We start from the raw sequence: 12,578 nt of genomic DNA, 5'->3' as shown, positions 1-12,578 counted from the left end.
TAAAACATAAAACATTACATTTTGAAACCTTTGAGGTTTAAAATGTTAATTGTATTTTTATTGGAAATACCATAGAGAGGCCAGGCAATGGTGGTGCATACCTTTAATCCTAGCATTTAGGAGGCAGAGGCAGGCAGATCTCTGAGTTTGAGGTTAGCCTGGTTTACAGAGTGAGTTCCAGGATAGGCAGGGCTATATAGAGAGCCCTTGTCTCAAAAAGCCAAATACACACACACACACACACACACACACACACACACACACACACACATACATATGTGTGTGTGTGTGTATTTATATGTATATGTATATATATATATATATATACATAACATATTATGACCTAATACATTAACTTTATATATATATAAAGAGAGAGAGAGAGAGAGAGAGAGAGAGAGAGAGAGAGAGGTAGAAGAAAAGAAAAAGAAGAGAAGAAGAGGAGGAGGAGGCAGAAAAGAAATACTACAGAGGGATCCAGCCATACATTGAAAATTCATCAATTTTGCAAGCTCTTAGTACTTCAGATAATTTTAAAGGCAATAAAAATTACATCAGTGTGAGTTCTGGCATATAATATATGTACTGACATAAGATATACATCAAATTAATAAAATAAAGGCATCAAAAAATGTCTGGTTTAGAATCTTAATTATAATGATAATTCTATCACTTACACACCTGTGTTCTGAATACCTTTCGAATTGGTCTAGGATTTTGCAGTGAGGGGAGGAACACTAAGCTACAGCCCTATGTAAGGTACTAAAGGTAAAGAGAGATGCTTTCGAGCCAGGCAGTGGTGGCACATGCCTTTAATCCCAGCACTTGGGAGGCAGAGGCAGGTGGATCTCTGTGAGTTCGAGGCCAGCCTGGGCCACCAAGTGAGTTCCAGAAAAAAGGCGCAAAGCTACAACAGAGAGAGAGACAGAGAGAGAGAGACAGAGACAGAGACAAGAGTCTGATTGGTGAGGAAGAGGAGGGACTGTAAGAGTGTGAATTGTTGAGACCAAGATTGGAAAAGCATAGGGACAAATAGCCAAACTAATGGAAACACATGAATTATGAACCAAAAGCTGTGGAGCCCCAAACTGGATCAGGACCTCTGGATAAGTCTTTGCTCAGCCTGGAAGGAGGGGACTGGACCTGCCTGTACTGAATCCAACAGGTTTAAATGAATCCCCAGGGGTGCCTTGGCCTTGGAGGGGAGAGGCTTGGGGGAAGGTGGAGGCAGGGGCGGGAGGGTGGAGGACAGGGGAACCCATGGCTGATGTGTAAAATTAAAACACAAATATAATTAAAAAAAGGAGAAAAAAATAAAAAAGCAGTACAATTTTGTGTCCAAAGTAAAATATAAGGAATTTCAGTGGCATAGTTTGGGAAAAGGTACAACAGCCTGCTGTAACCAGTGGATGACAATGGAGGGAAATAGCAGAGATGAATAGGCATGGATTTATTGAGCCTCATAAGTCATACACATTTTATCTAACTCCTACAATAGAAAAAAGTAATAGAAGTGATTCATTAAAATATTACCAGAAATTGTTTTTTAACATGTTTTTTAAAATTTATAAGTAAAAGGCCTAATGTAGTGTAATGTTACATCAAAATTTGAAAAAGACTAAGTGGGGATATTAACATAAAATGAATAAAGTTCCAAATTAAAGAAAGAAAAATCCTGGTCTGTATGTATGGACCTATAAGAAATGAGCAAAGAAGCTGGGGAGATGTCTCAATGGTTAAAAGCACTTGTTGAACTTGCAGAGGACCCAAGTTTAATTCCTAACACTCACATGGCATCTCAACCATCCAGTTCCAGGTGATCCATTGCCCTGTTTTGGTCTCCATAGGTACCACACACACACTTGGTACACATCAATACATTCAGGCAAAACACTCATACACATAAAATATAATAAATCTATTTTTAAAAAGAAACAAAAGAATGAGTGATTATAGTGTTTCACTATATTTGCAAGTAAGGAAATAGGAATCTTAATTAAAAATTAAAAGTTGTTTTGGCTAAGATATTTGATCTTAATACAGTAGAAAGAAAAAAACAGCAGAAAGAAAAAAGATACATCAAACACTTCAACTTTGCATGCACAAATGTATGTAGTATGTATGGGTCAAAAATGTATCCAGTGGTACTTGTGAAAGTGTTTCATTTAAGGTCATCATCACAGGAGGTACACGGGAGAATTCCAATGTAGGTAAAGTTCAGGGTCCACTCTGAAAATAGAGTGGAAAAGTACGGTTCCAAAGAATAAAGGGTATCAGTGAATTTTAAATGACTGTAAAGGAACAGAAGTAACAAAGGGGATCCTGGCTAAACAAAAGTGACAACTATTAATTGAAACAGGTCATGTTTATCAGACATCTCATGATGTGATGGATGAGGAGGTTGATTGCATATTGAGAGTGATTGTGTTTTTAGCTAGGAGTGATCAGAAGTCCTTGCTAAACTGACTTGGCAGCGTTCTTTTCTAAAGCTGAATAATACAAACACAGATGGATCTAGAAAGAAGCCTGATAACACAAATAAATTTGGTCAAATAAATAACATTAACTTATCCTTTATTTATCTATCTATCCTTCTATCTGTTTATCTATCTACCTAAACAATACAATATATATTTATTTCATTTCTAGAAGTTACATGAGTATATGCAAGTTTGTTATAGTTCCTAAAATGATAATATAATGTGTGCTTGTGTGCCTAATCATCATTGAATAAATATAGATGTATAATTATATATATATATATATATATATATATATATACACACACATATATGTGTGTGTGTGTATGTGTGTGTGAAAAATAATGACTAAGAGCATCAATCTTACATATAGGCAAACTATATACATAATTTGAGACTTCATTTTCTTATTTGAAATATTAGAAAATTTAACCAAACTTGTATAGTACTTGTAAGGATCAATGGCCAATATATAAACACATTTTTAATAACTTGCTTAGGATATATCATCGGCACTCTTATTGTTAATATTGAAATTAATTTGTCCTCTGTTGTAAACAGTATTTTCATTTTGTAATTGAGGTTTGGACTTTATGATCTTCCCATGAGTTCCCAGGTAAATTGTAAAAGACTCTGGGCATAGACTGAAAGCCTGCTCGAAATTTTCCCACTAAACTCTTTGTTTCCCAGAGGAAACTGCTTCAATGTACAAGAAAGAACTGTCCCTGGGGAGTCATAATTATCTCAACATATTCAAAATAAGTTCATTAATCTTAATGAAAAAGTTGAAACTTTGTGTTTGCTGAAACTGTTTTCAGATAATATGTCCCCACGAAAAAGCAAAAGAACACTTCACTCTAATAAGGCCCCAGGAAACTGATTATCAAGTAAACTGAAGTTTTAGTATAGGGAATTCTCTTTGCAATGAGGAGTTTTATAATAAGACCCAGAGAGACAGTTTCATCATCAACACTGAAACAAACTCTGGCTTCAGTTTCTTTCCCCGAATGATCATTAATTCTTTAATTAGAATCAAGGAACGAAAAATTGCACGTAAAGAAAATGACACTTTGCTTGCTATCTTTTTTCATCTGAATTTTTGAGATCTGACTTAGAATTAGAATGATCAAGCTCTCTGTTTTCGTGTTTTACAGTATGGCCCACATCAGGGCCTTAGGAACTCTTAAACTCTGTATTGAGATATTACAATGCACCGCATAATTACAGAACATTCTTACTAATTAACACTTTTCAGATTGACTAGGAAACTGCAACTCCTAACCTAATTAAGTGTTTGACATTCACTATGACTAGAAGTTACTGTAAGACAGAATGCATTAAAGGAAACTACAAAGTGGCTCCTCCTTTATTCAACAGAGAAATCCAGGAGGCAATCAGTACAGGCCCAATTCACTTAGAGATGTGAATTAAAACTCAGATATGCTCATGTACATCTTAACAGTGTCTGGTGAAATTCTGTGATGGCTTGAGTAAGTGTGACAGTCTGCAAGATGCAATGATTAAATACATTATTGATTCCTGCTTATGCATAATAGCATCTTGAGCTGAGCTTAATTAAAATGCTTATGACATGGCTTGATTATTTTCTGAAACACAACTAGCCTCAACCACCTATGTTTCCATCAGTCACCCTGGTTTATCTCTACTGACATAAACTTGCTTTAATGAGAAGTCTGAAATTTTTGGTATAAAATATACAGAAATATTTTCATGCATGATTGGTTTCAAGGGAAAGCATCACAGAGGATGTCTATACACAGGCACTCAGCCTGCTTGAATTTCACAAGAAACACTGAAAGTAACATTAAGAATTAAGTAAGGGAGGCCCATGTGCACTGGAATTTGGATTAAAATGAAAGAGAATGTGAATAAACAGAAGTCAGTACAGTCTACACTGATGCAATTGAGACTATTGACCAAGGTTTAGAAAAGAGAAAAATACCATATTGATATTATTGACAAATGTTTAGATAAGAGAGAAATATCATATTAGTTTCTAATTTTATTCCTCTATTACACAAATTTGCAAATATGACTGAAAATGAAATTGTATTTTGTCAATATTGAAACTTGAGGTCAGGAGCTATTTTGTGTTCTTTGAATCAACCCATGAGAAGGCCCCAGGAAAGAGTACCACCATGCTGTGTATACTGTAGGAGGGGTTCAAACTAGAAGTTGTGATTCTACATTCAACAACATTTAAGGGTTATCAACAGAAAAAGTATGGCCATAGAGAAAATGGACATTAAAAGTGTAATATGATAGAAAGAGATAGTGAAAATTTTAAATTTTTGTCAAGATAATATGTCTATTTGCTTTATGTTATAAAGATTAATCAAATAAAGTTTTCATAGTTTCAATTTGTTGGCATAAGATGATACATTAACAGCAAAAGAGAAAGAAGAGAGATATGAAGAGATGGCTGAGCACTTGTTGCTCTTGCAGACCTGAGTTTGGTTTCCAGCATCCACACAAAGGTGGTTCACAACCTTGATACCAAGCTCCAGGAAGTTTGACACCCACTTCTGGCCTCTGTCGATACCTGCACACATGTATGAACACATACACACAGACACAAGCATGTATACATATATAAAAATAAAAATAAATCAAAATATAAAGAGGAAAGACATTTTTCAATGAAATCATAAAATTAATTTCATTATTTATTAATAATAAACAGAAATATAGAATTAGGAAAGCAGCAATAAAAACACAACATAATAAAGCTTCTGTGTTGTGAATAAACTCTGATTATCATGTAAATAAATGAAATTGAGAAGTAGAAGTTGCTTTTAGCGTCACATGTTTCTCCCTAATCTCTAGTGTAGGCCTTTTTGGGAGGGTGGCAGGTAACTGAAGACATATAGAAGAGGCAGAAAAAGAGGAGACAGTTTCCTATTATTTCTGAAGATTGTATGAGAAGGGCTAATGAAAACTATTTAAATAGTGATAAGATATTATGAATCTAATTACAAATATTTATGTATACAAACCAATGTACCTATGTTTAATTGTTTAGTCATACATCACTCACTGTCAGTCACAAAATCCTACTGACTAGAACACAGGAAAGAAAGAGCAATTGTTGGGGAAATGGCTGAGTAGATAAAGTGATTACTGCATAACTTGAGGATGTAAATTCGAATCTCAACCCTTATGTAAATGCTCAGTGGGAATGGTGATCCTTCATACATACCCTCATACATACTACAAACACATATACATATGTAAAAAGAAAAGGATCACAGAATTGCTATAAACTATAAATACTTGAGAAAATTCACTATATTACATTTGAATATCCATAAATAATAAATTAGCACTGTATATTTCACAAAAGGATACTTCTAATATTTCAAAGAAGTCCATTCTACCTTGTAACTAAATTGCAAATGTCTAATTAAAATGAAATGACCAGTGGCTTTTCTTTATAAATATGTATTCTAAACTTGTGCACACATATAAGTTTATACAGGTATGTAACATATATAATCATTCATAAAATATGAATGATTTTATTGTATTTTTCAAGAATACATCATGTAAGAAAATAGTTCGTGTCATGGTAAGAGGTGTTAATTCTATAACAGTTTTAATAATATGGCTCACAATGGTGAATAAAAGCAATGTAGCTGTTAACACATAGGTGTGTGGAGGATGTAGTGGCCTAATCATCACCCCCAAATCCAGAAGAATAAGTGTGAAGGATATCTGAGTTCAGAGAAAGGATTTTTGTCTCATAAGATTTCCATGCTCTATGCATCAAAAAAGAACCAGATTGAAATAGCAACAGTATGATGAACCTGATAGTCTAGATTCAGAGGAGGGCACTGTGTGGGGAGATGTTTCAAAATATATGTGTATTGTACCTATTTGTTGAGTAACTAAAATCAATTAAATTTAATAAATTAATAAATTCAGCAAAAATATAACAAAATAAAATATAATAAGATAAACAAGACAAACCAACAAAAGAAAAAAGACAAAGAGAAGGAACGAGAATCAGAGTTCGTTCACAAACTTGGGAATCCCATAAAAGCACTAATGTAAATTAATTTTTTTCTTCCTTTTTTGTCAGACTGGATATTATGATTCATTTAAAAGAAAAATATATATAAATAAATGTTGTATTTGTTACTAGTTTAAAAGTCAAAATAAATACTAAGTTATCCCTAACTTTATATTTACAGTGAGTGGATGGTTACATATATTTTACACTGTATTTCGAGTATAAATTTACATATACTTTGTCATAAAAGATTTTTTTACAAAACCAAAGAAATAGCAAATTATCTTACATGTATTTTTAAAATTCCAAGATTATTTAAACTTTATGAAGCAACTAGTTGATTTTAATTGCTATTGGAGATTATTATAAAATTACCATTTCTCCCTTCGCTTTCCTCCTCCAAACCCCCCCATACACTCTTGTCTTTCTTTAAAAAAAATATTCAGGGCCTCTCTTATTAATCATTGTTACATGCATAGAGAAGTATATAGTTGATTTTATTAAATTATTTTAGTCAAAAAACATTGTCTAAATTCCCATTGTGAGTGAATACCATAGATAACTCGTTCAATTCCTTAAATAGTCAGTTGTGTAGACAGTCACTTGAAGCTTGCACTGACAATATGCAAGTATGAGGAGTATACATTTTAAAAAGTAAATGCTTAAATATATGTACATATTCACACACACACACACACACACACACATATATATATGTATACAGTTGTGATAATATTTAAAAATATAGGCCACGGATTTAGGAGGTAGAGGACACAGGAGAGTTTGAAATGCATGAGATGGGTGAAAGTGATATAAATATAGTGTTAATGTATGAAGCACACAAACAATATTTTTAAGACAAATATTAGCTGTGTATACTTTAAATAAAGACAATTTTATCATTTTCATTTTTATACTTACAAAAGAAAAATTGAGATAAATTATACATTTAAAAATCTCTAACTCTACCCCCTGGTGCATGTGCTGGCTTTTGGAGTCCATTACCTGTGGTGGGACACCTTGCACAGCCTTGATGCCGGGGAGGGGCTTGAATGTACCAGGCTCTGCTGACTCCCCATGGGAGGCCTTACCCTTTTGGAGGAGGGGATGGAAGACTGGGTTAGGGGTGAAGGCTGGGCGAGGAGTGGGAGGAGGGATGAGAGGAACTGTAGTTGGTATGTAAAACAAATAAAAAAATTCTTAATAAAGAAAAAAGTTGTAAAAAAAATTGAAAAAAATCTCTAACTCATAGATATAAAACATAATATTAGGAACTGTTAAAACAAATTATTCAGTCCAAATCCCCTAACTAAGCTGGAAACAAAGCAAGAGATGAAGGTAAAAAACAAAGTAACTACAATAGAAAGAGATGTGTTACTTCCATAGTTTACTATTCACTCAAGCCCAGTCTTGTGCTGTTTGCACAAATTAGAATTCCTACAGATAAGCAAATCCTGTTACTCCATGGTGGGTGAGATGATTCTAATTCAAATATGACCTTATGATACCTTTGCCTTCAGAGGCCAGTTATTTTCTCCTTAGAATTGCCAAATGCCAATAAGACCCAGGAGAGCCAGTGACCTTGGAGACTACTGCGTAAAGAATACTAGGAATTCACATTGAAAAAGAAACATCACAGTGTCATATATACGCTAGCATCACTCACTAACTTAGAGAAGAGCTTTATAGAGAATGGTAGCACTCAGGACATGATTTCTTCCATAGCCAGGTAAGAAGAGACATTGTACTAATTGTTTGCAATAGACCCTTCCTCAAGTCTTCAATTAATTTTCCTACTCAGAACTTGCCCAGCTGTGCTGAAGCTATGCAAAAAAGCTGATGCCCACACACACAGCATTTCACAATCCTTTGCACAAAGGAAATGCCCCCTCAACTGCTCCTGGGTTCTTGCAATTGCTAGAGAAAATTTGATTAATAGAATAAACTGTTCTTGTGCAAAAATAACATTTTTTGACTGAGAATTGTCTTTCTCATAAGAGAAATTTTTAATGGTATGAAAGAAAGTATATGTCAAATACAGACTCGTGAATGAAGGCAATACACAAAAAGGAGGGCAGTCTTTTCAAGGTGTGAAACTTAGGAAAAAAAACTTGGTTCTGATGGGACTTCGTGTGTTTTGTAACTTTTCCTTTTACTATGGATGTTGCAGGGAGGAAAATAAGGTTTATCTCAGTGAACATTCAAAGGAAAGTACCCTGTGCCAACAAAGTTCTCATTATTTCCTTCTCAGCATCCAAAGAGAGATTGCCACAGAGGACTGGAAATGAGGTGCAATCTTCACATTCCCACAGCCAAAAGTTAAGCAATATTGATCAGTATTTATCTTTGTCTGGTTCCCTATTCCATTTGTCTCCCAAACTGCTGATCTGAATCATTAAAATTGTTTTAATTACCCAGGTGAGTTCATCAGATTCATTCTACCACCCTTCTTTAAAAATGGATTTTGGCTCTACCAATGAGAAATTAGATGGTTGGGGAAGGAAATTTCTGCTGGCATAGGTAAGTAGGTAGGTAGGTAGGTAGATAGATAGATAGATAGATGGATGGATGGATGGATGGATGGATGGATGGATGGATACATACATACATACATACATACATACATATATACATAGATGATAGAAATATATTTATATTTGTATGCATGTAGCAAATAGTAGTAAATATATGGTTGGTGTCTAGGTTTTGAAGAAGACATCAAGCAAAACATATATAACATTAAGTTTAGGTTAAAAAGGAGAAAAGTAAATTAAAATGATAAAACTTCAGACCACCCACACCAAACTATTAGCAATGTTTTCTTATTGGCAATATGATTGTGGATGATAGGGTAGTATTTTTTCTGTTTTAGATATTATATGCTAGGGAAATAGCAACCACTGAACAATAACCACAGCCCAATTAGTTTCTTTCTGTTTCTAAAATTTGCCTTTGTTTGTTTTAGAAAATTAGAAGACATTGGGAGAGCTGAAAATTGACATATTTGTTATACTACTGTATTGAACAACATTGTCTCACACAATACAGTTGTATTTGATTACAATGTCTTGGTCTCCCCAATAATTTGTCTTAGTCTTGTCTTGATTTTGCTTTTCAGCTGCTAACACTTGAAGAAATGATTGGGAGGAACAACACTGGTGTGACAGAATTCATTCTTTTAGGGTTTGCAGTCCATAGAGAGATAGAAATCATTCTCTTTCTGCTCATTCTCGTGGTCTACAGTCTGACTTTGGTGGGCAATGTAGGAATGATTACATTAATCAGATTGGATTCTCGACTCCACACCCCCATGTACTTCTTCCTCAGCAATCTGGCTTTTGTGGACCTTTGCTATTCTTCTTCAGTAGCCCCCAAGTTCCTGGAGACCCTCCTCACCAATAGAAGGTCTATATCTTTCTATGCCTGTGCAACCCAACTCGGTTTTTTCCTGAATTTCTTGATTTCAGAGATGTTCCTCCTTGCAGTAATGGCTTATGATCGCTACGTGGCCATTTGTAATCCCCTGCTATACATGGTGGTCATGTCCCAGAAGGTGTGCCTACGGCTTGTAATAGGTCCCTACTTTTACAGCTTTGCTGTTGCTTTGCTCCACACAGTAGTTACATTCAAACTGATTTACTGTGGTCCCAATATAATCAATCACTTTTATTGTGATGATGTCCCTTTGATGGCTCTTGCCTGCTCAGACACCAGCCTCAAGGAGATTCTGATATTCATCTTTGCTGGCTTCAACATGATCAGTTCTTTGACCACTGTCCTGATTTCTTACTTATACATTGTGGCTGCTATCTTGAGAATCCAGTCCATAGAAGGGAGGTGCAAAGCCTTCTCAACATGCGCTTCTCATCTCACTGCTGTGACCATATTCTATGGGACACTCATCTTTATGTATCTGCAGCCAAAATCAAGCCATTCCCTTGACACAGACAAGATGGCCTCAGTGTTTTACACAATTGTCATTCCCATGCTCAATCCCATGATCTATAGCTTAAGAAATCAGGAGGTAAAGAATGCTCTGAGGAAAGCCCTTGAAAAATGCTACGTAGTACCTCTAAGGCACCTTAAAAAAGGAATTTCTTGACCAGGACCAGTGTAATGATGTGCAGATATGTCTTTTGTATCTCTGAAATAAATTCATTTTCATCATACTTCTGATAAGTAAAGACCTTCCATTTTCTACATACATGTTAGAGTTCTGTAGCATGACAAACACAATGGAATATAGGTAGAGAAGTAGATAGATAAGAGATAAATGATACATGGTGACAGGCAGACAAACAGATTGATGATAGATGGATGGCGATAGATAGATAGATAGATAGATAGATAGATAGATAGATAGATGATATATTTCTAGGGGATGATTTAGTTGATAAAGCACTTATCATACAAACATGAAATCCTGACTTTGAATCCATAGTTCACACTTAAATTTGAACATGGGAATGGACATCTATAATCCCAGTACTCCTATGGGAAGATGGGAAGCTGAGACAGAAGTATCTCAGAAGCTTATACGCCAACTGACATGGTATAGGCAATGATGAACAGTAGGAGACCTTTTCTCAACCAATGTAGGAGGTGAAAGCTAACATCAGAGGTTGTTCTCTGACCTCCACACAGATATCTTGGCACAGGTGTGCCTGTGCTTACACATGAACACACACACACACACACACACACACACACACACACACACACACGATTTTTTCAAATGACACTAGTTTAAGGTTGTAATAAATTATTACTGACTGTATGTGTAACTCTGATGTCGCTGAACAGAAAGTTCCTACACAGTTGATAAATCTAGCTTCTGGTTTTCTACTTTCTTTCCTGTTTAGTACATTAGTAAAAGATAATAGATGGACCAAAGATGTGATCTTCTAAGAAACCATTTTAGAATTTATTTCTTCTTCTTTTGTGAAAATATGTGTTTTGTCTGCATGTATGTAAGTTCATCATGTGCATATCTGGTATGCTTGAAAACTAGAAGAGAGTGTCAGATTTCCTGACCCACCAGTTGGTGCTGAGTCTTTAACCCAGTTCCTATGTAAGAGAAGCAAGGGTTCTTAACGACTGAGATATTTCTCCAAGCCCTTGGATATCTCATGATATGTAACTCCTTGCTCTTTATCTGTACCATATATGCTAGCCATCACTTTTCATTGTACCATTAACAACCACAGTGGTTATTTCTTTTGGAAATTACTTCATATAGCAGTTAACTTTATGTGCCAAGTGGACTATACAATGCCTACATAGTTGCCAATTCTTTATTTCTAGGTGTGTCCATGGGGGTATTTCTAGAAGACATTAGCACAAAAAATATGCAGAGGAGGCAACTCTCATTAATGTGAGCAGGCATAACCTGATCTGTTGAAGACTGAAACAGAACAAATAATGTAGTGGAAGGGTGATTTTCTCTTGCTTCTTTGAGCTGAGATATCTGCCTCCCCTCAGGCACCAGATCTTTGTTTTCCAGACTTTAGACTCTGGGACATATGCCAGTTCAACAGCTTGTTTTCAAACCTTCAGCCTGAGCCTGGAAGATATTTAAGTTCACAAGATATATAACTCATATTGAATTAAATCATCATCTACCAATACATATGATATTTATTTGCAAGTAACTTATTTTGGAACATATCAGGTCTATCTGTCTATCATCTATCATCTGTCCATATATCTAATCACTTCATATTTATCACTTTAGAAAAATTTTTTCTGGAGCCAATTAACACATACACTGACAAGCTGTCATTTTCATTATGGAAATATGAAAATCAGTTTCTGGAGACTATTTCTTTCTGTTACCTATCTTAAGCAAAACTGAAAACTTATGTCTCAATTACCTAAGCAAAGTAGTGATTTCAATTTTTTTCAGTTCTTGAAAAAAATGAAGATATTGCAATAGAGTGTAAAATGCAGTGTCTTAAAACTAATTAGCCAGTACTGCAGCTGTCAGGAGTCTAAGAGTCGAGCTCTGCTTGGGAGTAGTAGTTAAGGGAAAGTAACACAGAACACATAATGAGGTAGCTCTTACG

The 12,578-nt window shown here is 35.0% G+C and overlaps 1 protein-coding gene across 1 annotated transcript; it reads left to right on the top strand.

The window, feature by feature from the left end:
• Nucleotides 1–9,649: 9,649 nt before the first annotated feature.
• On the top strand, nucleotides 9,650–10,615 carry LOC118582759 (olfactory receptor 1038-like). The gene has a single exon (XM_036185841.1). The coding sequence runs from the start codon at nucleotides 9,650–9,652 to the stop codon at nucleotides 10,613–10,615; it is 966 nt and encodes a 321-aa protein (XP_036041734.1).
• The last annotated feature ends 1,963 nt before the right edge of the window (nucleotides 10,616–12,578 follow it).

This window comes from Onychomys torridus, chromosome 4 (assembly GCF_903995425.1).
Source record: "Onychomys torridus chromosome 4, mOncTor1.1, whole genome shotgun sequence".
In the NCBI taxonomy this organism is placed as follows: domain Eukaryota; kingdom Metazoa; phylum Chordata; class Mammalia; order Rodentia; family Cricetidae; genus Onychomys; species Onychomys torridus.
The sequence above is the reverse complement of the archived record's forward strand: the minus strand, read 5'-3'. Positions and strand labels throughout refer to the sequence as shown.

What these genes read in the sequence shown, in the direction of transcription:
- LOC118582759 (XM_036185841.1), top strand. Translation starts at nt 9,650, where the DNA reads ATGATTGGGAGGAACAACACTGGTGTGACAGAATTCATTCTTTTAGGG.